Source organism: Oryctolagus cuniculus, chromosome 8 (assembly GCF_051225735.1).
Source record: "Oryctolagus cuniculus isolate XC-2025 breed Fujian yellow rabbit chromosome 8, ASM5122573v1, whole genome shotgun sequence".
In the NCBI taxonomy this organism is placed as follows: Eukaryota; Metazoa; Chordata; class Mammalia; order Lagomorpha; family Leporidae; genus Oryctolagus; species Oryctolagus cuniculus.
This window is the reverse complement of record NC_142874.1, coordinates 21,447,029-21,471,713: the sequence shown is the minus strand read 5'-3', so window position 1 is coordinate 21,471,713 and position 24,685 is coordinate 21,447,029. Positions and strand designations below refer to the sequence as shown.

The following is a 24,685-nucleotide window of genomic DNA, read 5'->3' as shown; positions in this document are numbered from 1 at the left end:
ATATACTCCTTCCTCTCACTTTCCCTAGCAAAATACTTAATTCCCAGGCTTACAGCTGCACTGCGAGGAGCCAGTGTGGGGAGGGGCCCTGCGTCCCATGAGCCACATCCTTCACTGATGAGGATGCGGAAGCTTAGTGAGCTTCAGTGCTGCGCCCATTACTGTACAGCGTTGTAAAATACAGGCGCCGTCTAATATTACCTGTATCAGCACATATTACACTGACGGGACGAGGAACCACTGTTTGTGTTTTTGTTGCTGACCATCCCATCAACAGGCACTGCATTGTATTATATAACATTTAGAAAACTTAAATGGAATCGGTGGAAGGATTTGCTGTGAAGTGTTGCCTTATTAGGGCAGAATTGTTACCAGTTCGGTACTGCATTGTTGCGTATCAGTGGTTCCAGACGTGGGTTTGCTTGAACCAGTGTTTTGCAGCATTGTTGATAGTTTACTGAGTAGCTGCTCACTCTGTCTTTTGTGACTCCAGGCTCTGGTTAACCAGGTGGTGGGAACTGTCTACAATTTGTTTACTAAAGCACTGCCGAAAGGCTCAGTGGTGTGTGGAGTTTTCACAAGGGATTACCACCACGACACCTTGAACTGTCAGGTACGTCACAGCTGTCCGCGTGATGAGTCGTAGTGTGAATGTGGCACTCTGGGAGACCCGGTGGGGTTTTAATGGGGTAACATGAAACCCACAGCTACCCTGATAGATGTATTTATATTGGGCTAGATGGTTTGTATAATTTTTCTTATCTAAGAATTTGATCACTGATGATATTTTAATTCAATATTAATTATTAAATGTTTACATTACATAAATGTTACGTAAAGAGAATGCGTTACTTTTCTGAAATTTTAGCCTGAGGAAGCAACTTCTTCTTTAGTAGAGATGGTTACAGGACATGGTGACTTTTATATTCCCAGAATACTGTGCCAGAGAATATTTCTTTTTTTTTTTTTAAAGATTTATTTATTTATTTGAAAGAGTTCTACAGAGAGAGGAGAGGCAGAGAGAGAGGTCTTCCATCTGCTGGTTCGCTCCCCAACTGACCGTAATGGCTGGAGCTGTGCTGATCCAAAGCCAGGAGCCAGGAGCTTCTTCCTGGTCTCCCACATGGGTACAGGGGCCCAAGCACTTGGGCCATCCTCTACTGCTTCCCCAAGCCATAGCAGAGAGCTGACTCGGAAGTGGAGCAGCCGAGACTGGAACTGGTGCCCATATGGGATGCTGGCACTGCAGGCAGCGGCTTTACCTGCTACATCACAGCACCAGCCCCAAGAGAATGTTTCTTAATGAAACAAACTTAACTGCTTTTGAGTGTATCAGTGGCAGCATATGTGGGGATCAGTTGTACATATTCATTTTACTTTTACATTAATGAAATATTTTTTTGAACATGGAAATGTCAAGATGGATATAGTGTGTCATAAAATTTCTTATTAATGTTTGGAAATTAAAACAGCTTTTTTAAAAAAAAAAACAGATATTAGTAACAGTGCCTCAGTGTTTGGAAATACTCTTGCTATCACCTCATTATCAGAAATGGACAGAAAGAATGCGCTATGTCATATTTGATGAGGTATGTGCTTTTTATTCCTTTTATCTCAACAGAATATTTTATGTCAACCAAGACCACATGTACCATATGTACTTTAATAAAGATGGCATTCATATGGTTAGTTACTAAAATAAATATAAGTTGTTTATAGAAGGGTTTACCAATAAGTTCTGGGAGAGTTGTTTCCTGTTAACACTGCTTTTGCTGTATCCCACAAATTTTGGTATGTTGTATTGTTGTCTTCATTTGTTTCCAGAAATTTTCTGATTTCTCTTTTGATTTCTTCTATGACCCACTGTGCATTCAGGAACATGTTGTTCATTCTCCATGTGTTTTCATATAATGTAGAGATTCTTGAGTTGTTGATTTTCAGTTTCCTTGCATTGTGGTCCGAGAAGATGCATGACATGATTTGATTTGCTTGAATTTGCTTAGACTTGCTTTATGGCCTAGTATGTGGTCAATCCTATAGAAAGTTCCATGTACCAAGTAGAATAAGATGTACTCTGTGGCTGTAGGGTGGAAGGCTCTATAGATAGCTAATAGGTCTATTTTGTCTATGGTATTGATTAACTCTGTTATTTCTTTTTTGATATTCTGCCTCATTGATCTGTCCATTGCTGAAAGTGGGGTATTGAAGTCCCCCATTACTATTGTATTTGAATCTATATCTCCCTTTACATTTCTTTTAAATAACCAGGTGCCCTGTTATTATGTGCATATACATTTATAATAGTCACATTTTCCTGTTGAATTGATCCTTTAATCATTGTATAGTGCCCTTCTTTATCTCTTTTAATAGTTTTTGTGTTAAAGTTTATTTTGTCTGATTTAGGATGGCCACACCAGCTCTTTTTTGGTTTCTGTTAGCATGGAATATCTTGTTTCATCCTTTCACTTTCAGTCTGCATGCATCTTTGTTGGAAAGATATGTTTCTTGTAGGCAGCAAATAGATGGATTTTCTTTTTTAATCCATTCAGCTAGTCTGTGTCTTTTAACTGGTGAGTTCAGGCCATTTACATTCACCATACATATTGTTAGTACCGACTTTGCCCTGCCATGTTTCTGTAAATAGTTCTGTTTTTGAATTTTGTTTGTACTTTTGCTGGGTCATTTTCTGCATTCAACTACTTTTGTAGGGATGTTCCTGTTTCTGTGTTTTTGTGTGTAGCACATCCTTGAACATCTTTTTAGGGCTGTGCAGGTAGTTAGAAATTCTTTCAATTTCTGTTTGTTGTGGAAGATCCTTATTTTTCCTTCATTCATAAATGAGAGCTTTGCAGGGTACAGTATTCTGGGTTGACAATTTTTTTCCCTTAGGACTTGGAGTATGTCTTCCATTCTCTCCTTGTCTTTAGGGTTTGTGATGAGAAGTTGGAAGTGAATCTAATTGGGTTTTCTGAGTGTGATTTGTCTTTCTCTCCTGCAGGTTTTAAGATCTTTTCTTTATGCATTATGGAGGAGAGCTATGCTACAATGTGTCAAGGTGCAGATCTTTTCTCTTCCTGTCTTTTGGGAATTCTGTGTACTTCCTGTACTTGGATGTCTCTTTCTCCAGATTGCAGAAGTTTTCTGTTATTATTGCATTAAGAAGGCCTTCTAATTCTTTCTCTCCATGCCTTCTGGCAGTCTAGGATCTGTGTGTTGGGTCGTTTGATAGAATCTTGTAGATCTCCTACCATGTTTTTCAGTTTCCTAATTTCTTCTTCTTGTGTTTGGTCTGACCTTATTATTTCCAGAAAATTGTCTTCTAGTCTGATATTCTTTTTTCTGTCTCACTTATTCTATTGTTAAGGCTTTCCACTGCATTTTTTATTTGAACTATGGAATTCTTCATTTCTAGTATTTCATTCTGACTTCTCTTTTTTTTAACTTTTATTTAATAAATATAAATTTCCAAAGTACAGCTTTTGGATTACAGTGCCCCCCCCCCCGTAACTTCCCTCCCACCTGCAACCCTCCCATTTCCAGCTCCCTCTCCCATTCCATTCACATCAAGGTTCATTTTCAATTATCATTATATACAGAAGATCAATTTAGTATATATTAAGTAAAGATTTCAACAGTTTGCACCCACACAGAAACACAAAGTGTAAAGTACTGTTTGAGTACTAGTTATAGCATTAATTTGCATAGTATAACACATTAAGGACAGAGATCCTACATGGGGAGTAAGTGCACAATGACTCCTGTTGTTGACTTAACAATTGACACTCTTGTTTATGGCATCAGTAATCACCCTAGGCTCTTATCATGGGTTGCCAAGGCTATGGAAGCCTTTTGAGTTCACCAACTCCAATCTTATTTAGACAAGGTCATACTGACTTCTCTTTAATATCTCAATTTATTGGGAACATGTTTCATTTAGATTGTGAGTTTATTTCTGATTGCTTCTAAGTAATCTGATGATTAATTTTCTGAATTCCATTTCTGGCATAACCTCAGCCTCTTCTCCAGCTTCTATTATTGAAGAGTTGTAGTGTTCCTTTGGGAGGGACTCATACTGTCTTTCTTATCCTTATTAAGGTTTTTTCCTTTGTTTTTTGGCATTTCCGGTTGCTTTTCTCTTAAATATGTGTCTTGGTGCTTGTGGTGATGTTACCGTGAATGGCAGAGTTCTTGTCTTTGCAAGAAAGAATTCAGGCGTGAGAGTAATAGAAGAGTAAAATAGCAAAGTTTATTAGTGAAGGGACATCCGTAAGAACGGATGGGCACCTCTCCAGATAGGACCTGAGAGAGAGTGTGCAGTCACTCGGACTGGGGCGGGGGGGGGGGGGGACGAGGTTACATGGTTGAATGGAGAGATTACACCTGGCCAGGCAGGCAGGCAGCTCAGCAGAGAGGCAGAGCGCACTGTCCGGTGGAGGCTGGGGGTTTTTAAGGAGATGAGTATTTGTCTTCACACATCTCCTCCTGAAACAAAGGATTTTATGGATGCAAATATTAAGAAGCTCCTATCTGAGTTTTCCTCTGAAGGTATCAGACAGGAGGAAGCCTAGCTGGCACCATCCTAACCCAGGATCTGGAGCAGGGTATTTTAAATGCAGATACTGGGCTGCGATTGTGGAAGATTGTCAGGCAGAAGGGGCAGGGACCCCCACCTGGCAGATTATGGGGTAGGAAGGGGCAGTGCAGGATGTGAACACTGGGCTGCCCCTGAAACGTTATTGGGATGACTTTGAGATGCAGATGCATATGCTGGACATAGACGTCTTCTCTTTAAGCCTTTATGTCATACACACATAAGCTCATATCTGACTTCCTACCTAACAGTGAGATTTCCCACTGCTATGAGCTGCTATGTGTCTGTGCGTTGCAAATGGAAGCACGCAGGGCCACCTCCAGGAGTCATTCTGTTCACTTCTTGATCTTGATGGGGCAGGTACGAGAGCTCTGATGCACTAAGCCCTGCCTTTTGGGGTTGGGCTTGCTTCTTGCTTGTGCATGGAACCAGCTCGAGATTTCGATATTTAGTACTTCTCCTTGTTGTACAGCTTGCTGCTGGTGGTGGGGAAATTACTCTGGAATGTTGTGATCCTATTTCTGGGGTCTTGTGAAGTGGCCCCCCCAATTGACGGACATGAGCATGAGCAGCAAAGCAGTAGCCCCCTGCTTACATTTGAAGATGTAAACAAATAATACGGCTTCTCCCAGCAGGCTGCAGGTCTGATTGTGGGGAGGGGGAGACATGGATGGTAGGAGGTGCCCAACCTCTCCATTTGTTCCCCTGTTCTTCCAGCTTGGAACTTCAAACACAGTTCACCAGGCTCCCCCGCCCACTTCTACCCACAGCTCCGTGGACTTGAGACCTCGTGCCTCGCCTGGTCTGCCGGGGGTGGGGGTGGTGTCAGTCTCGAGGTTCGGTTTCTCCACTGCTCTTCCACCACTTTTTGCTCCCTCAGTGTGGGCCTGCTCAGTCTCTGTTGGACTCCTGGGCTTCTCTGCATGAAATTCTCATGGCTCTGTCACTGCTGGCTTATATACCCCTTCCTTATTAGCTATTTTGCCCTGTGAGACTGGTCCTGTTGCCTTGGTCTGACCTCCCTCCACCCCATTACTATTGTATTGGAGTCCTATCTCCCTTTAGATCCATTAACATTTCTTTAAATAACCAGGTGACCTGTAACTAGGTGCATGTACGTTTACAATAGTCACTTCTTCCTGTCGAATTGATCCCTTAATCATTACATGGTGCCCTTCTTTGTCTTTTTCAGCAGTTTTCAAGTTGAAGTTTATTTTGTCTGATATTAGGATCGTATACCAGTTCTTTTTGGTTTCTGTTGGCATGGAGTATCTTTTTCCATCCGTTCACTTTCAGTCTGTTTGTATCTTTGTTGATGAGAGGTGTTTCTTGTAGGCAGCAAATAGATGAGTCTTGTTTTTTAATCCATTCAGCCAGTCTGGTTTTTACTGGAGAGGTGAAGCCATTTACATTCAACATGACTATTGATAAGTAACAACTTGGCTCTGCCATTTTCCCATAATATTCCCATTGTTTACTTTGAATTTCTTTTGTACTTTTACTGGGGGATTTTCTGCCTTTACATTCTTTCATAATGATGGCTATCTCTCTGTGTTTCTGTGTGTAGCACATCCTTAAGGGGGAAGAGAGAGAGAGAGAGAGAGAAAGAGAGAGAGCGAGCGAGAGCGCGATATCTTCCATGTACTGGTTCACTCCCCAAATGGTCACAACAGCCAGGGCTGGGTCAGGCCAAAGCCAGAAGCTAGGAACTCCATCTGGGTCTCCCACTTGAGTGGCAGGGGCCCAAACACTTGGGACATCTTCTGCTACCTTTCCCAGGTGCATTAGCAGGGAACTGGACCAGAAATGAAGCAGCTGGGACTCAAACAGGGGCTCACTGGGATGCTGGACCGGCTGTGCCACAATGCCAGCCCCTCCACAAATAACTTTTTCATAGCATACATTTTCTGTGAACTTTTTGAAGACCCTTGATACACTTCTGAAAAGTAAGTCAAGTGAAATACAAGTTGATGTCACACTGAGAGGCAGGCGTTTGCCCAGATCCCATGTTGAAGAGCCTGGGTTCCATTCCCAACTCAGACTCTCGACTCCAGCTGCTTGTGAATGTGCACCCAGGGAGGCAGCAGGTGATACCTCAAGTAACTGGGCTCCTATCATGCATGTGGGAGACCCAGGTTGAGTTCCCAGCTCCTGGCTTTGGCTTGGCCCAGGACATTGTGGATATTTGGGGAGTGAGTCAGTAGGTACAGTGTTTGTCCCTTTCTGCCTTTCTCTCTCTTTTTCTTCTCAAAGAAAGAACTAAATTAATTGAAAGTAACCTCACATTGAGTCTTACCCATCACAGTGTTGACAATTAGAGTGTCAGGTGTTGCAGAGGAGGAGGAGCAACGGGAAGGCATGGACATTGTGCTCCTTTGGAAATTGTCTCAAAAAACTAGTGATGGTGACAGTACTTCAGGAACAAGGAATTCCACTTGTATATATTCTGAAATAGAAAAACAGGAGTCACGTTTTCAAGAGTAAGACTGAATCAGGCTAGGATACCTGTACAAAATGTTCATAGTCGCATCATTGGTGGTGTTATCAAACTATAAACAACTGAAATGTCCTCCAGAGTAGAAAAAAATAGAAGGTGGCACAGGCATTTGATAAAATACATAGAGTGAGGAAAGTCAATGAAGTGCAGATTAATTTTTTTTTAAATTTTTTGCCAGGCAGAGTTAGAGAGAGAGAAAGAGAGGTCTTCCTTCCATTGATTCACCCCCCAAATGGCCGCTACGGCTGGTGCTGTGCCAACCCGAAGCCAGGAGCTGGGTACTTCCTCCGGGTCTCCCATGTGGGTGTAGGGACCCAAGCACTTGGGCCATCCTCCATTGCCCTCCTGGGCCACAGCAGAGAGCTGGACTGGAAGAGGAGCAGCCGGGACTAGAACCCAGGGTGCCAGTGCTGCAGGCGGAGGATTAGCCAAGTGAGCCACGTGCCGGCTGAAATGCAGATTAATTTAAAAATCATGTTGGGCAAAGGAAGTTAGATACAAAAGAACACAAGTTAAATAATTCCAGTTATACAATGTTTTAAATGGGCAAAATAAATTTCTATGCTTTATATATAAACATACAAGTACATATATACACATGGACATGTGAAGAAGTAGAATGACCAATGGAATCATAATTTTTTCAAAAATTGATATAGTAACTTCCAAAGAGGGAAGCTGTTATAATCTGGACTTCTGAAATGCTAGAGGCATTATTTATCTTGATTTACAGGTGCAGTGACAATGATATTTGGTTTACTTCATTTCCATGGATAATACTTTGTGATCTGAAAAATCAAGCTTTATGTAATTTATTGAATCTTATGTTTCACAACAAAATAAAGGTTAGGAAAAGAATGCAAGCATTGTGTTAATTAATAATTAAGTATATTGTAACTTATGCATTGCTATACAAAATATAATTGGCATCATTATTTTAATGTTTACTGTGATTGGCATATATTCTAAATAATTTCTAGGAAATTGTATTTCCTCTTTATAAAATGCCTTTGAAGATAGATACTGTTATCTATCAAGACTGTTTAAAGGTGTTGAGATTAGTGATGCATAAGCAAATGTGGGTTTGTATCAAGATTTATCTTAGTATCTGTTTAGGACAATCTCTGTCATTCAACCAGTGTTTCTTTTGTAAATAACACTTAACATGTGTCCTTTTGTTCATGGTGTGCTTGATGCGCTTTCACTACCACGGCAGGCAATAGTACTTGCTTATGGGTCAATCATCACAATGTGTTACAGAGCAAGTCATTCCTAAATACATTATTGTTAGTCTGGAACATACTGTGATTCTGCAAAACATATTGGCTTCTTTCACAAGCTTTGTCAGTGGGTAAATGAATGTTACTGAAATGGAGAGTAGAAGGGAAAAGTAGGTCTGGTAGCAAGGTAGTTTATTAACATTAAAAAATAAAACCCCTGTCCCCATTCTGACATTGAGTCTGTTTACACTGACAGGTTCACTGCCTTGGGGGAGAAGTTGGAGCGGAAGTGTGGGAGCATCTCCTTGTTATGATTCATTGTCCCTTTTTGGCCCTTTCTGCTACTATCAGTAACCCTGAGCATCTCACTGAGTCTGAGACTTATATTCATTCTTTTTTTTTTTTTTTTGAAAATTAAAGCTTTTCTTGTTTAAAAAAATTTATTTAATTTAAAGTATACAAATTTCATCCATTTCCTGTATGCAGATTTGGGAACGTGTGCAGAGCTCTCTGTGTGCACGGGTCCAGCTGCAGTGGTCTGCCCTGGCAACCTAGGAGTTCTGAAAGTGTGGCTCTGCACCCAGAACTTACCCAGCACCCGCTACACCCTGCCCCCTCTCACAGTCACAGTGTTTTCACAGTCTCAGCACCCTGGGCTCCCACAGACAAGGACTGCAAGAGAGTACACTCTGCCCCGCTAGGCTGTCCTGTCCACAGGGAGGCTGTGTGTTTCACCCTGAGCAGACTCAAAGTCCACAGGGATTTTTCGCCTTGGTAGAATCCCTGGGTTGCAAGCAAGCACAGTACTTGCCATCTGCAGCCCTGCTGCTTTCAGAACTGTGCTGGGTGGGTACAAGAGCCCTGAGGGTGGCGCTTCCCTTTGGTGGGGATGGCTCCACCTCCCCGCCCTTTGCCATAAGGGTACAGAGGAGCTGGTGTTGTTGGCCTGATGACAGGTGGGGACAGACCCCACCAGTTGATTCGAACTGCTCTGGTTGCCCCTGCCAACAGTTCCCACTAGCTACTGGGTGCGCTCGGAGAAGCTGGAGCCGCTGCTCCGATCATGTGGAATGACGCCAGCTGTCTCCCAGCCTGTTAGCTGCAGGGCGCTGGTGTGGTAGCAGGAGCTGTGGTGAGGGAGGTGCTCGGCTTTTCTTCCCCCACTCTGGGTGAGCAGTCGCCCCAGCTCCCCTGAGGGTTCTGGGCTGGACTCAGACACTGCACAGTCTACTAGATTCTTCTTCCAGCTGCACCAGCCGTGGTGTGGCAAGGGCCGGTGCAGTCTGACCCCACCTGGCTATCCAGGTGGGCTGCTGGTTCCTTTGTTGTGTTCCTGCTCCACGCTCCGAGCTCCTTGCTGTGTGCCTGTGCCTTCCCCTTAGGTCCAGGCCATTTCCACTGCTTTTGCAAGATCTCCCACTGCAGTTTTCCTGGAGAGTGTGACTTCACTTTTTTTTCTGCTAAGTTCGTGGAGCCTATAGAAGACTTCCCTGTCACTGTTCCACCATCGTGCCTCCCTCCAGTCATATCTGCTTTTTAACATCTTAAGAACAATTTTAAATTTGCAAACAAATTATGAGATACAAAGAGTTACCATATTCCCCTTCACCCAAGTTCTGCTATTACGCTTTATGCTGATATCTTTGTCAAAGTTAATGAACCACACCCATCATTTCCAATTTTTCATTTTATCTTTTTAAAATTTTTTTATTTAAGGTAAACAAATTTCATGTGATTCATATATACAGACTTAGGAACACGTTTTTCTGCAACAATGATTGTTCTCTTTTTGTAACTAGGTGGTTGGCGTTAGTTAAAGGATATTGGCAACGTGTTGAAAGCACAATGGAAAATGCTGATCCATCAAGAAATGCATTAAAAAGCTCAAAGAGACAACAACGAACAAGAGTAGGAAAGCCATCGTACAAAGTTAGACTGGGTATGGATTTCTTCACTCGGGAGAAGGGGAGTGCAGAGGTAGCAAGCATACCCCGTGTGCTCGTCACATTTGAGGGTGTTCTACATACGCAGAGCAACTTGTTCTTATTGTAACCGTGAAAGGCAGTGCATCTTAGTTTCAGTTACAGAGGAAATTAGCTAGATAGGAAACAGCTCTAGGAGGTGATATTCCGTGTTGACGTCCACAGAGCTGACTGACTGAACTTGGAGATCAGATTCTTTCCAAATATTGTCTAATTGGTGTCGTGCGAATTCCTTCATGATTTAATGTGATTGATATGGAGTCATAGCCAAGATAAGCATTTCACTCCTGTTCTGTGAGAAAAGACTCAAACAAACCTAGAGGACAGTTCTGGCTCACTGAACAATGTGTTTCAAAATTTCCTGTTTCACCTGTGGTCCCAGCTTCTGTGCTATCCCCTGTTTCATCCAAGAAATCTTCTCCTTTCAGGACTTTCTTGATAGTTTGGATTATTAATTGTGCTCTGAAATCTGCCTTTGAGTTTCCGTTTTTCTTCTAGAACGCTCTCCCTGGGTCACTTTCCTCTGTACTTGGCCAAGTCCTGTCTACTCTTTATTGGAAAGATTCTGCCTTGCGGCACATCCCGAACACCACCTTGGTTGTTCTAGGTCAGGGCCCATAGGGTGTCCTATGTTACGCAATTTCCTACCACCTGTGGTAATTATTTTTGTATGTGCCCCTCTTTTATTATGCACATACTCTAAATGTTTTACTATTGAATTGAGTATTCCTTACCGCATGCATTTGGGACTATTAAGTAGTGTAGAATCATGTTTATCTGACTACTTTTTTATTTTTCTTTGTATAACGAGAACAGATTTCAGATATACAATTTGCAGGACATAATGATACTTCCCACTCTCCCTACTACCCTCCTCCATCCTTTCTTTTTTTCCCTTTTAATTTTTGCAATAACATACTTTCAACTTCTTTCATCACAGGCCTAGTCCTCCACTAAATAAAGGATTCCACCCATAGGAAGACCACTGTTCTACAGGGGTGTTGACAAGGGCTATAAGCAATAATCAAATCTCAGGATGTCAATGTCACTCATATACATGACTTTTTGTGTACTCTATATCTTGCTTACCACAAATCAGAAAACCTACTATTGTCTTTTTGGTTCTGGCTTATTTCACTAAGTAAATTGGTTTCCAGTTGCATCCATTTTATTATAAAAGACAGGATTTCATTCTCTCTCTGTTTTGGTTTTTTTTTTTTTTTTTTTTTTTTTTTTTTTTTTTTGGCTGAATAAATTCCATCATGTATGTATACCACATTTTCTTTATCTAGTAATCAGTTGATGGACATCTAGGTTAATTCCATCTCTTAGCTACTGTGAATTTCAGATTCCTATATGTGACATTCATGCTGTTTTATTTCATTTTTGTTTTAATTTTAAGAATCAATATGCTTATAGATACAAGTCTAAGAACATAATGGTATTCCCTTCCTCCCTCCCAGTCTCCTTCCTGCTACCTTTCTTTTTTTTAGGTTTTGAGATAACATATTTTAAATTTCCAGTACTGTAAAAAGGCTGAATACTAAAAAAAGGTTAATACCTTACCTAATAAGAAGTTTAACATGTAAAAAGCAAGACGACCCTAGTTTAGTGGGAATATACACAGCGGCTATCAATAATTGAAGAGAAAAAGTGACCATTTCACCCATACATTTTTTAAAATGAAATAGAAGCGATGACAATGTAACATTTAAATATTTCCTGTGTGGTTACAGGATAATGATTAAGTTCATTTAGACTTTAAGCCATTTTACACAGAAGAATAATTTTGTGCAGATTGCAATGCAAATAATTATACATTACTTTTTGGTACTCTTTTCATTACCACAGATCAGGGAAAACATATGGTATTTGTTTTTTGGAACTGGCTTATTTCACTAAGTATAATGGTTTCCAGGTACATCCAATTTATTGTGAAAGACAGAATTCCATTTTTTACAGCTGAGTAATATTCCAAAGTGTATGTATTCCACATTTTCTTTGTCCAGTCACCACTTGATGGACACCTGGGTTGATTCCATATCTGAGCTGTTGGAAATTGAGCTGTAATAAACTTGGATGTACAGATAACTCTTTCATATGCTGATTTTACTTTGTTTGGGTAAATTCCCAGGGGTGGGATAACTGGGTCATATGACATATCTTTTTTCAGCTGTCTGAGGAATCGCCATACTGTCTTCCACAATGGCTGTATTAGTTTGCATTCCCACCAACAGTAGATTAGAGAACCTTAAAAAAAAGGTTAATTTATTTGAAAGCAGAGTGACACAGAAAGGGAGAGATTGTCCATTTGCTGGTACATTCTCTCAATGGCCATAATAGCTGAGAATGGGCCAGGCTGAAGCCAGGAGCCAGGAGCTCCATCTGACTCTCGTACGTGGTTGGCAGGGGCTGAAGTACTTGGGCCATCATCTGCTTTCTCAGTACAATATCAGGGTGTTGGTGGATGGAAGTGGAGCAGCCGGGACCTGACCTGTCACTCGATGGGATGGCAAGGTTGCAAACAGAAGCTCAACCAGGTGTGCCACACAGGCCCCATATACATGTTTTCACTTGACAATGTCAAAGTACCTCATCTGTGCCAGATCCCACTCAAGTCCCTAGAGATAGAGCAGGAAACAACTCCTTGCTTTCCTTTGCTTTTTTTATGCAGATGCAGGGGTTAAACAATGCGCAAGTAAAATAGATAACATGTTAGGTAGGTAAATGCTAAATTGTCCTAATTTTAAGTGACATATTAACAAAGCCCTGTGGCATACTGGATTCCTGGATTTAAAAAATGAGTAAATGACAGAAGAAGGCTCGTTTTCTCTGGGAGATGGTGATACTGTTCTCCAAGACAGGGAGATGATCCAGTAACACCCGTGTTTCCTATTGAAATAGTTGAATGGGTTGCAGGCCTTTTTATTCAAACCATGCTCCTTATGCAAAAGCATGCTTTCCAAGAATATTTAGAAAAATATACACTAGGAATTACAAGAAGCAAGGATGGACTGTGACTGAAGATCCAGGCCAGGAGGGCAGGTAAAACATCTGTGTGCGGTATAGGCACATAAGCTCCTCCTCCACTGCATGGCCCTGTTGTCATTTTGTCGACAGAGGCTTCCAGCACAGCTCTCCCTAGGCCTAGCTGTCTTTAGAAAATCGGAATTACATCATTGCTGAGAGACACAAACCCATCTTAATCCGCATTTTAATTCCACTTTCACAGTGTGTTACAAAGAACGATACAACGATCTAGAAAAGTATGTGTGTTCTCTAAAGGATAACGATTTTGTCATTGCACACTACCACCCGTGCGCTGCACTCACAGTCAACCATGTAAGTACAAAAGCACTTTGGAAAAGGAGGCGTCAAGGTGGTTAAAATCTGCATATGGGATGGAGATCAATGGTTTTGCATTTTCTGCTTTTCAGATAGAGAAGTATGGAGTCCCTGCAGACCTTCAGTTTTCTCCTCGGGAAAGCATACTTCTGTATGATGCTATGGTACACATTTGGCCAGAACGGTAAAGAATGCAGGTGTGTGTATGAAAGTAAACACTAGGAACTGTTTCTCTCTCTGTGTGTGCGTAAATACGTATAATACACTTACATATGTATATATATTTCAAAAATGAGAGGAAATGGAGTCGTAAGTTTGTTTTGGTGCAAAGTAATTTTGAAATTCATGCAGTTTGTTTCACAATACACATTTCCATGAACTTTTTGGAGATTTCTCGTGTGTGTGTGTGTGTGTGCATTTCGTGTATGTCTGTGTATGTGGTGTTTGTGTGCATGCATATTTGCATGTGATGTGTGTATGTGTGTGTGAATGTGGTATATGTGTTCATGGTATGTGTGTATGTGTATGTTGTGTGTGGTGTATGCGTGTATGTGCATGTGGTGTATGTATGTGTATGGTGATATGCGTGTCTGCATGTGTGTTGTGCTTGTGGTGTATGTGTGTATGTTGTATATGAGTGCATATGTGTCTGTGAATGGTATGTGTGTGTCTGTGTGTCTGTGCATGTGGGGTGTGTGTGTGTGTGTTTGTGGGTATTCCTTAGCTGATATTTCTAGTCCTGTGGCATGATAGTTTATTAAGAATGAACAAACTAGGTGTTACTCTGATGTAGATGAAGGCGTAGTATTCCATAGTTCAAAGCAGAAACTTCAGAGACTCATTTCTCTAGATTTAGAAAAATTAGTTAAAAGAGCTAATAATGCCTATTTTGTAGCATTGTTATTAACATAAGCCAAATAATTAAAAGTTCTTAGAATAATGCTTTGCTACAGTAAGAATGATATGTCTTTTTTTTTTTTTTGATGGGTTTTGTCCCTGCCTGTAACTGAATGTCAAGCTGAGAAGTTTTTTTCCTCCCCCAAAACTGTGCTTAAAAACTCCAGTGCCACGGGCCCCTTCTGGTTTGCCTCTCTTGGGGCCCCCTCCATGCCACTCTGGCTCTAATAAATCTTGCTTTTTTTTTTTTTTTTTTTTTTTTTTTTTGGACAGGCAGAGTGGACAGTGAGAGAGAGAGACAGAGAGAAAGGTCTTCCTTTGCCGTTGGTTCACCCTCCAATGGCCTCCGTGGCTGGCGCACTGCGGCTGGCGCACCGCGCTGATCCGATGGCAGGAGCCAGGTACTTATCCTGGTCTCCCATGGGGTGCAGGGCCCAAGGACTTGGGCCATCCTCCGCTGCACTCCCTGGCCACAGCAGAGAGCTGGCCTGGAAGAGGAGCAACCGGGACAGAATCCAGCACCCCAACCGAGACTAGAACCGGGTGTGCCGGCGCCCCAAGGCGGAGGATAGCCTAGTGAGCCGTGGCGCCGGCCTTAAATCTTGCTTTTTAAATACTTAAAAACATTATGTGTTCAACTCCTCATGTAGTTAACGCTGTTCATAAACATGGATGCAGTGAACTGAGAGATTTGCCTCATAACCGTGCACGTGGCAAACTTTAGACCAGGTGATAACTGTATTTTCTTTGGTATTTGTGCTTCTTCATTTTCAAGGAGTTAGAACCTGAAGAATTCAGCTGCTTCAAAAATAAAGTAGTCATCATGAGGACAGATGCCAAGAAATATGAAGAGGAACTGAAAAAGGAACTGCTTAGTTGGATGCAGCTGGACCCTGGCAAGGTTGTGACAGACATTTAGGATTTTTTATTTAATATAAAATGAATCTGATTTATTCAGTTATGGTGAAGAAAATCCCCATAGGGCTCTTTAGTATTTGAATATGGAAATCCTATTACTGTACTTTGCCATTCTACCTTAAATTTAGCCAGCTAGGTAAAGAAAGATGTAGAGAATCATTACTTTAGTTCCATCTGGGACAGCCCACACCTGCTACTACTATATCCTCTTTGAATGTGCACCTCAGTCAGTAAAACTCACTGGGACAGGCCACACTGATCTGCAAATGTGAAAACCACCTAATGTCCCAAATCATTATTAAATTCATGAGGGGTTCAACCCTGGCTGCTTATCAGGGATCATCTAGGAAGCCCGATCTCATCTAGAGATTCTGAGCTGATTGACCTCCAGTGGACTGGGGCACTGGAATTTTAAAACAACCTCCTATGTAATTTTTAAAAAAAGATTTATTTATTTATTTATTTGAAAGACAGAGTTAAGCAGACAGAGGAGAGAGAGAGAAAGAAAGAGAGAAATATCTTCCATCTGCTGTTTCAATCCCCGCAACTGCTGTAATGGCAGGAGCTGTCTGATCTGAAGCCAGGAGCCAGGGTCTCCCATGTGGGCACAGGGGCCCATGCACTTGGGCCATCTTCCACTGCTTTCCCAGGCCGTAAACAAAACAGCCAGGACACGGACCTGCGCCCGTATTGGATGCTGGTGCCATAGGAGGAGGCTTAACCTTCTATGCCACAGTGCCAGCGCCCACCCCCTCCCCCCACCGTGTAAGTTTAATTCTCAGCAGGATGGAGAATCTTTGGCCCACTATTGCCATTGTCTGGTTTCTAATACACTTGGGTGTAAAGACAACACTTAGATCAGACTTTCATTGAGTATTTCATTGAGTATTTTTGCCATTTCCTAGGAGGTGGAAAACCTCTAGACCCAATTAATTCCCACATCCCTTCCAGCCATATGCTTCATTCCTTTGGAGCCTGCGATGGATGGGTGGATGGTGGATGGGTGGATGGGTGGATGGGTGGATGGGTAGATGGGTAGATAGATAGATAGATAGATAGATATAGAGATCTTCCACCGATTGGTTCACTTCCCAAATGCCTTCAATAGTTGGGGTTAGGCCAGCTGAAGGCAGGAGCCTGGAACTACATCTGGATCTCTCACTTTGGTGGCAGGTGTCCAGGTATTTGGGCCACCACCTGCTACCTCCCAGGGTGTGTATTAGCTTCTGTTGGCTCCAAAGCAGAGCTGGGTCTTGAACCCAGGGACTCTGTTTTGTGATGTGAGCATCCCAGGTGGCACCCTAACCACTGTGCCCAATGCACAGCCCCTACTGAATCTATTACCTTTTCTCTGGTAACTTATACCACGTAAAAATTGTAGCTTAAAAAATAATGAAATATCCTATTAAAATACTATTTGTAGACCATACGTGTATATGTGATATCTATAGATAAGAAAAACTATTTCAGATATTCTTGCCATTAAATGTTGAAGTCATCCTTCTGTAGCCTATATTTACTGATAATGATCAGCATTAAGTCATGATAATCCTTTCAGTAAGCACAACACCACAGTATTACATAAACTTGATCACAGTAGTGTAGAACCATGTCATTCAAGTTTTCTGAGGTTTTCATTGTATTTAAATGCTTAGTATATGACTGGTTGAAATCCTAACTTTGTACTTACATTGTCATTCTGAATATACTGTTCAACAGCAACTTGCTTTTCACCCTCAAATATCTGCGCATTCTGTTGCCTTCCTTTGCGGTCGTCAGTACCTTATCTGCCTTTTATTTGTGGTAACTTTATTCAGGTGAACCAGTTACTGCAGTACCTTAAGCCTCAAACTTTTGACAGTGCAAGAATTGAAAAGGAACGAATGCTTCCTTGTTTTGTGGAAAAACTTAAAGAAATGGATAGGCTACCAGCAATATTTTTTTCGTAAGTAATTATTTTCTGTGGAAAGCATTATACATTGATTTATATGAATTTGCAGACTATTGAAAAGGAAGAACTTATAATCTGACATATCTTAGAATTTGAGAAATTTGTGAGCATATTGAAGTTATATTTTCTTTTTAAATTTTTAGAATATAGGGAACAGATTTCATGCATTTTATAGTTGTACTTTTTTTTTTTTTTTGACAGGCAGAGTGGGCAGTGAGAGAGAGAGACAGAGAGAAAGGTCTTCCTTTTGCCATTGGTTCAACCTCCAATGGCCGCTGGGGCTGGCACACTGCGGCTGGCGCACCGCGGCCGGCGCACCGCGCTGATTCGATGGCAGGAGCCAGGTACTTATCCTGGTCTCCCATGGGGTGCAGGGCCCAAGCACTTGGGCCATCCTCCACTGCACTCCCTGGCACAGCAGAGAGCTGGCCTGGAAGAAGGGCAACCGGGACAGAATCCAGCACCCCGACCGGGACTAGAACCCGGTGTGCCGGTGCCGCAAGGCGGAGGATTAGCCTAGTGAGCCGCGGCACCGGCTATAGATGTACTTCTAAGATAAGCACAGTTCCCTCTCTACCTCCCTCAATCCACCTTTCTCCTTTCCTTAATTTTCCTTTAATTTTTGCAATAACATATTTTCTGTTTTAAAAAAGATTTATTTTATTTATTTGAAAGACAGAGTTACAGAGAGAGGTAGAGACACAGAGAGAAGTCTTCTATCCACTGGTTCACTCCCCAGATGGCCACAATGGCCAGAGCTGCACTGATCCGAAGCCAGGAGCCAGGAGTTTCCTCCAGGTCTCCCAGGTGGGCGCAGGGGCCCAAGAGCTTGGGCCATCTTGTACTGCTTTCCTAGGCCACAGCAGAGAGCTGGATGGAAGAGGAGCAGCCGGGTCTCGAACCGGCACCCATATGGGATGCCAACACTTCAGGCCAGGGCTTTAACCTGCTGTGCCACGGCGTCAGCCCCTGCAATAACATATTTTCAATCTATTTTATGACCACAGGATTAACACACCACTAACCATGATGTTCAACAAGTAAAAAGTAGGAAGACCAGTGTTCCACAGGAATATAGAAAAGGGTTATAAACAATAATCAAATCATAAGGTATCAGTTTCATTCTGATATGTTATTTTTGTATCTATATCAACTAGCACATATAAGAGATATTTTCTATAGCAACTTGGATATAATACAACAGAAACAAACACTCTCTTACTGAATTTTATTTGAAAATCTAATTGTATGGCTTGGTAGAGTGGAATTTCCTGGGCCATAAGTTAATAGAAAGTTCAACATATTTGTAGAATCAGATATGGTAAAAAGAATGTGTATTTGGCAAAACAAAGTACATACATTAACATACACCTATATACACATATGATGGCATATTGAGTGTTTAGTCTGCCATTTTTCTTTTGTGAAGTTTTATTATATATAAGCTCTCTTTAAGTGGAAAGAAAAGACCTTGAAGAATATTTATGACAATCACTTCAAAGAATTAAAAGAAAAATTAGATAGGGCCTGGTAGCAAGATGATTTAATTGGCAATCATGTTTTCATCAGCTCTTTGTGGGAGGTTTAATTTATGCATATTGTGTATATGTGGGCACTCACCGACATAGAGTATATATATACATATATACTATATATATAAAACTTCAAAATTGGAAGGAAAATATGAGGCCAAATTGTCAATTCTTTACATGTCTGTATAGGAATGTGCATTGATCTTGTAATAAGTCTGAAAATTTTTGAGAAAAGTGAAGAGAAAAAGGTTAAGCCAAATATGAGGAAGTACAAAAGTACTCCTAGAAATCCAATTCCTAACTCAAACTTCATGTCACAGGTGAAAAGGAACTAACTAGTAACAATGACAAGTAGGTGCTGGTCTGTTCTTTACAAAGATTCAGCAGTCTTAATATGGGAACTGTGTCAAATGAGAAAAGAGCAGTTTTTTTTTTTCTCTAGTAAAGAGCCTTTACCTAACTACTCTTACCATAGTATCAAAATTCACCTTTGTAACTAACTCTGATCTTCCCTTCCATTCACATGAACTCTGATTTAGGAGTTAAATGGGCAAAAATGAATGAATGACAGAGATTGATGTTACCCAAACAAAGGTTCCTACATCCAAAAATTGTCTTTATTAATGAATGCAGGGCTGGACTGGAATGAGCATGCAGTTATCCAGTGTTCTCACATACTTTACTTTAGATTCAACATTCACTCAGTGGAAAGGTCAGCTTCACGCCTTCTTACTAATATGTTGATGAGACAATATACTCATAGTCACAACTCTGAAGGAGAGAAGAATTTTTTTTTTTTTATCTTTTATTTAATGAATATAAATTTCCAAAGTACGACTCATGGGTTACAATGGCTTCCCCCCCCATACCGTCCCTCCCACCAACAACCCTCCCCTTTCCCACTCCCTCTCCCCTTCCATTCACATCAAGATTCATTTTCGATTATCTTAATATACAGAAGATCAGCTTAGTATACCTTAAGTAAGTATTTCAACAGTTTGCTCCCACACAGAAACATAAAGTGAAAAATAATAGATGATTTTTTTAAAATGATGATGAAATCAGATCAGACCTATTGTCATGTTTAATCCCAGTGAGAGTCAAGTTGGGAATTGAAAATTTCTTTTTTTTTTTTTTTTTTTTTTTTTTTTTTTTTTACAGAAGATCAGTTTAGTGTACATTAAGTAAAGATTTCAGTCGTTTGCACCCCCATAGAAACACAAAGTGAAATATACTGTTTGAGTACTCGTTATAGCATTAAGCCTCAGTGTACAGCATGTTAAGGACCAAGATCCTACATGAGGAGTAAGTGCACAGTGACTCCTGTTGTTGACTTTACCAATTGACACTCCTGTTTATGGCATCAGTAATCTCCCTATGCACCAGTTATGAGTTTCCAAGGCTATGGAAGCCCCTTGAGTTCTCCGACTCTTATCTTGTTTAGACACGGTCATAGTCAAAGTGGAGGTTCTCTCCTCCCTTCAGAGAAAGGCACCTCCCTCTTTGAAGACCTGTTCTTTCCACTGGGATCTCACTCACAGAGGTCTTTTTGCCAGAGTGTCTTGGCTTTCCATGCCTGAAATACTCTCATGGGCTTTTCAGCCAGATCCGAGTGCCTTTAGGGCTGATTCTGAGGCCAGAGTGCTATTTAGGACATCCGCCATTCTATGAGTCTGCTGAGTATCTCACTTCCCATGTTGGATCACTAGGAGAGAAGAATTTAAACAGGAAACTGGAGAAAGCAATTAAGTCTCAAAGGAGAATGTACGCTGCGTGAGTATTTCTACTGGAATTGTGGAATTCATTGTGAACTGAAACCTTTAAGTGTGCAATTATTTATATAATTAAAATCATATTTCACTGCTTTATGTTTTTATGATACACCAACTTAATTTAATTAGAACATCATTTTGGGGGACTTATGTGGGAGAAGATTATTGAGTATTTCAGTAATTGTACAATGTTTCACAGTAACTTTCTTCAGTTGATTAGCTGATTTCTAACATTTTCTTAGGTCCACAAAGTTTAAGTTTGTGATTAACAACCTAATCATATATTTAAAGTCCCTCAGTACCATTATAGGGATCAAGCTTCATTATGAGTTCTGGGACAAAATATATTCAAACGATAGCAGATCCAAAAGCTTCCTACTCACTTATTATTTCATTCTTTTTGTTGGTGTTTCTTTAACTAGATAATTGAAATGGTCTGTCTGTGAATTAGTTGATTCTTTTTTCACTGGATTAAGTTTGCTATGGAAACTCTTGAATTTTTTGTTTCTATGATTTTGTTCTTCAGCTTCAGAATTCTTGTTTATCTATCTTTGTTGAACCCTCATTTTGTTCATGTATTATTTTGCTGATTTTTAAAATATTTTCTTTCTATGTTCTCTTATATATTGCTCACTAAACTTCTTTAGGATGATTATCTTGAATTCTTTGTTAGGCAGTTCATAGATCTCCATTTCTTCTGTTTTAAAAAGATCTATTTATTTATTTGAAAGACAAAATTGGGTGGGGGGGGGGAGAGAATCTTTCATCTGCTGGTTTATTCCACAAAGAGCTGCAACAGTTGTAGCTGGGCCAGTCTGAAATCAGGAGCCGGAAGATTCTTCGGGGTCTCCCATGGGTGTGCAGGGGCTCAAGAACTTGGGCCATCTTCCACTGCTTTCCCAGGTGTGTTAGGGAGCTGGAGTGGAAGTGGAGCAGCCGGGACTTAAACCGGTGTCCATATGGGATGCTGGTACTACAGGCAGTGGCTTTACCCACTGTGCCATAGTGCCAGCCCTAGATCTCCATTTCTTTCTTTTTTTAAAAGATTTATTTATTTATTTGAAAGTCAGAGTTACACAGAAGAGAGGCAGAGAGAGAGAGAGAGGGAGAGGGGCCCTCCATCCGATGTTCACTCCTCAATTGGCCACAATGGCCAGAGCTGCACTGATCCAGAGCCAGGAGCCCCCTCAGGGTCTCCCACACACGTGTAGGGGCCCAAGGCCTTGTGCCATCCTCCACTGCTTTCTCAGGCATAGCAGGATTGGAAATAGAACAGCTGGGCCTTGAACCGGCTCCCACATGGGATGCCGGCACTTTAGGCCAGGGCGTTAACCCGCTGAGCCACAGTGCCAGCCCCTAGATCTCCATTTCTTTAAGCTTCGTTATTGGAATCTTATTTTATTCCTTTGGTGATGTCATGTTTCCCTGATTCTTTGATTCTGGTACCTGCATGTTGCTCTCTGTGCATTTGAAGAAGCAATCATTTCTTCCAATCTTTATAAACTGGCTTTGGCAGTTTTACCAGTTGGCTTGAATGGAGGTTTTAGATGGGCCAGTTAGTGGAGCTTATGGGCTTACTGGCTTGCCAAGTCTGGCGACAGACCTGTTGCTGGAATCCACAGGTGAGCAGGCCTCATACCAGAATCTGTAGTCAAGCAGGACCAAGAATGGTTTTTCTGTTTTCTGTTAAGTAGGTGTCAATGCATATGTTAAAAATAACAGATGGTAAGCAATGAGAATTGAAGTAATTAAGGCCTGGTGAATATCCTTTAATAAGGGCAATCATATTTTGGGTTCAAATTACCAGGCATTCTTTTATGCTGGCACTTACAGACACAATTTCAAATGTTGAAAAGAAGAGGGCATGTTATAATCAATATTCATGACGTTCCTGATTTTTTATATTCAGTTATTTACATTCAAATTCAACTGCTCGAATTCAGAGATTGATTTTATGGGACGCTGAAATAAAGGAAATAAAGAAGAGTCTTAAAAAGAGTAAAGAAGTTCCTCCGGACTGTACTTATGTTGATCGAGCAGGTGTGGATAGCGAGGTAAGAGACGAGAACAGGGGGCATGCCTAGGTGGATGGATTCATTTGCTAAGGCTTCTGCACCAGGGTACCATGTGTTAGGAATTTATTTCTTAACAGTTATGCCTGCTGGAAGTCTGGCACCCAGTAGGATTACTTCCTACTGAGGTTTCAGAGGGTAGGGTCTGCTCCAGGTCTCTCTCCAGGGCTTACATGCATTACTTTAGAGGGCTCATGAAAAACAGAATTAAAAAATAAGTTTATTTTATGCAAAAGAATTTTGAAATCTGCCCACACGAGGCATCTTCCCAGAGGCCATGGAGAATACATGTTATGAGAAAGCTCTGCGTGAATTTCTAAAGTTTTTTGCACTAGAATAAACTTAGTTTTTCGATTTGATTTTTCCATGAACTTGTTGCAGTCCTCTTGTATAATGGGTACCTTCTCCCTGCTGTCTGTTACCACCACATCGTGTTTCCTCTGTATGTGTCTGTCCAAAATTCCTCTTACAAAGATAGTAGTCCTATTGGATTGCAGCTCACTGTAATGATTTTACTTTTAACTTAATTATATCTGTATCAAGTACTTCAAAGTTCAGTTTTGGTGGTGCACAATCTGGCGCATAACCTTATATGTGTGTGTGTCTATACTGTACTATGCAGTTTATAAAACACAACCTATTTCATCTAAATTGATCTTAATGTATGGGAAACTGGAGTTGGAGGCTGAAGAAGTTAAGATTATATATTTAAGCTTACACAGCTATTAAAAGTGGTTCAAAGATTCATGACGAGGTATAGCAAGTGCAGGCTTTTTCTTTGTGCAGTCGACTGCGTCTGTTAAAGTTAATGATAATCTTTTATGTAATAGAAATAGAAATAGAAAAGGTAAAAGTAATCACCAAGAGTCACCCTCCAGTAAGTAAAGAATTCAACAAGCAGTCAGCAAAAAACCCCACTGTTCCTGAAGAGTATAGACAAGGGCCATGAGCAATAATCGAATCTTGTGACTATAAAGTGAATTCAAAGTATATCATTGTAGAAATTAAAAGAAAATAAGAAAGGAAGGAGGAAGTAGATGGGAGCAAGGGAGGGAACAAAGGAGGGTGGGAAGTATCATCATGATATTTTAAAAAAAATATTTATTATTTTGAAAGGCAGAATTACACGGATACACACACACACACACACACACACACATCTTCCATCTGCTGGTTCACTCCCCAAGTTGCCACATTGGCCAAGACTGGGCCAGGCTGAAGCCAGGAGCCAGGAGCCAGGAGCTTCTCCTAGGTTTCCCACATGGTTGCAGAGATCCAAGCACTTTGGCCATCCTCCACTGCTTTCCCAGGCACATTAGTAGAGGACTGGATAGAAAGTGGAGCAGCTGGGACTCGAACTGGTGTCCATATAGGATGCTGGCACTACAGGCAGTAGCTTTACCCGCTGTACCACAGTGGCGGCCCCATAATTATGTTCTTAAAACTGTATATATAAAATACATGAGATTTGTTCTCCTTATAGCAAATAAAAAATTTAAGAAAAAGAAAAGGTAAATGTTAAATCTCTTTTCTGAGCTAATGCAGTGACTTGCTACCAGGAAATCAAAATCAGATTTGTCTTTCATTTGAAAACTTCTCCCGTTTTCTGTGCTTCATGTCACCAAATCATCCACCACATGCCCAGTTTTACAAACTAGAAACGGTTGCCTTCTCCTCCACTGCTGTGTGTCTCACTCAGAAACTAAGCCCAGAACACTGAGAGATATGCCAGATAATGGGTGTGCATCTGTTGGTTGGTTGACCTACTAGACCATGTAGTCAGATCAATGGTTATTACTTGTGTATGTTTGCTTTTTTCTTTTAGTGATGGTGCAGGTTGGAAAGGGGGAGGGAAGCAGAATAAAAGTAAAAAAGAGGGTGGGAAAGAGAAGAAAGAAAGAAAAAGAG

At 41.1% G+C, this 24,685-nt stretch overlaps 1 protein-coding gene and 1 long non-coding RNA gene across 2 annotated transcripts in view; both read left to right on the top strand.

The window, feature by feature from the left end:
• LOC149124902 (putative ATP-dependent RNA helicase DDX60) overlaps window positions 1-5,798 on the top strand; it is a 38,031-nt gene extending 32,233 nt beyond the window's left edge. The window contains exons 15-16 of the mRNA XM_089301753.1: window positions 494-613; window positions 5,784-5,798. Coding sequence (XP_089157879.1) covers window positions 494-613; window positions 5,784-5,798 — 135 coding nt within the window. The remainder of the gene's footprint in view (window positions 1-493; window positions 614-5,783) is intronic.
• A 4,322-nt stretch (window positions 5,799-10,120) lies between these two features.
• On the top strand, window positions 10,121-13,820 carry LOC149124901 (uncharacterized). Its single transcript, XR_016211689.1, has 3 exons — window positions 10,121-10,247; window positions 13,523-13,632; window positions 13,728-13,820. It is a non-coding gene; the product is annotated as an uncharacterized LOC149124901 (long non-coding RNA).
• Window positions 13,821-24,685: the final 10,865 nt, after the last annotated feature.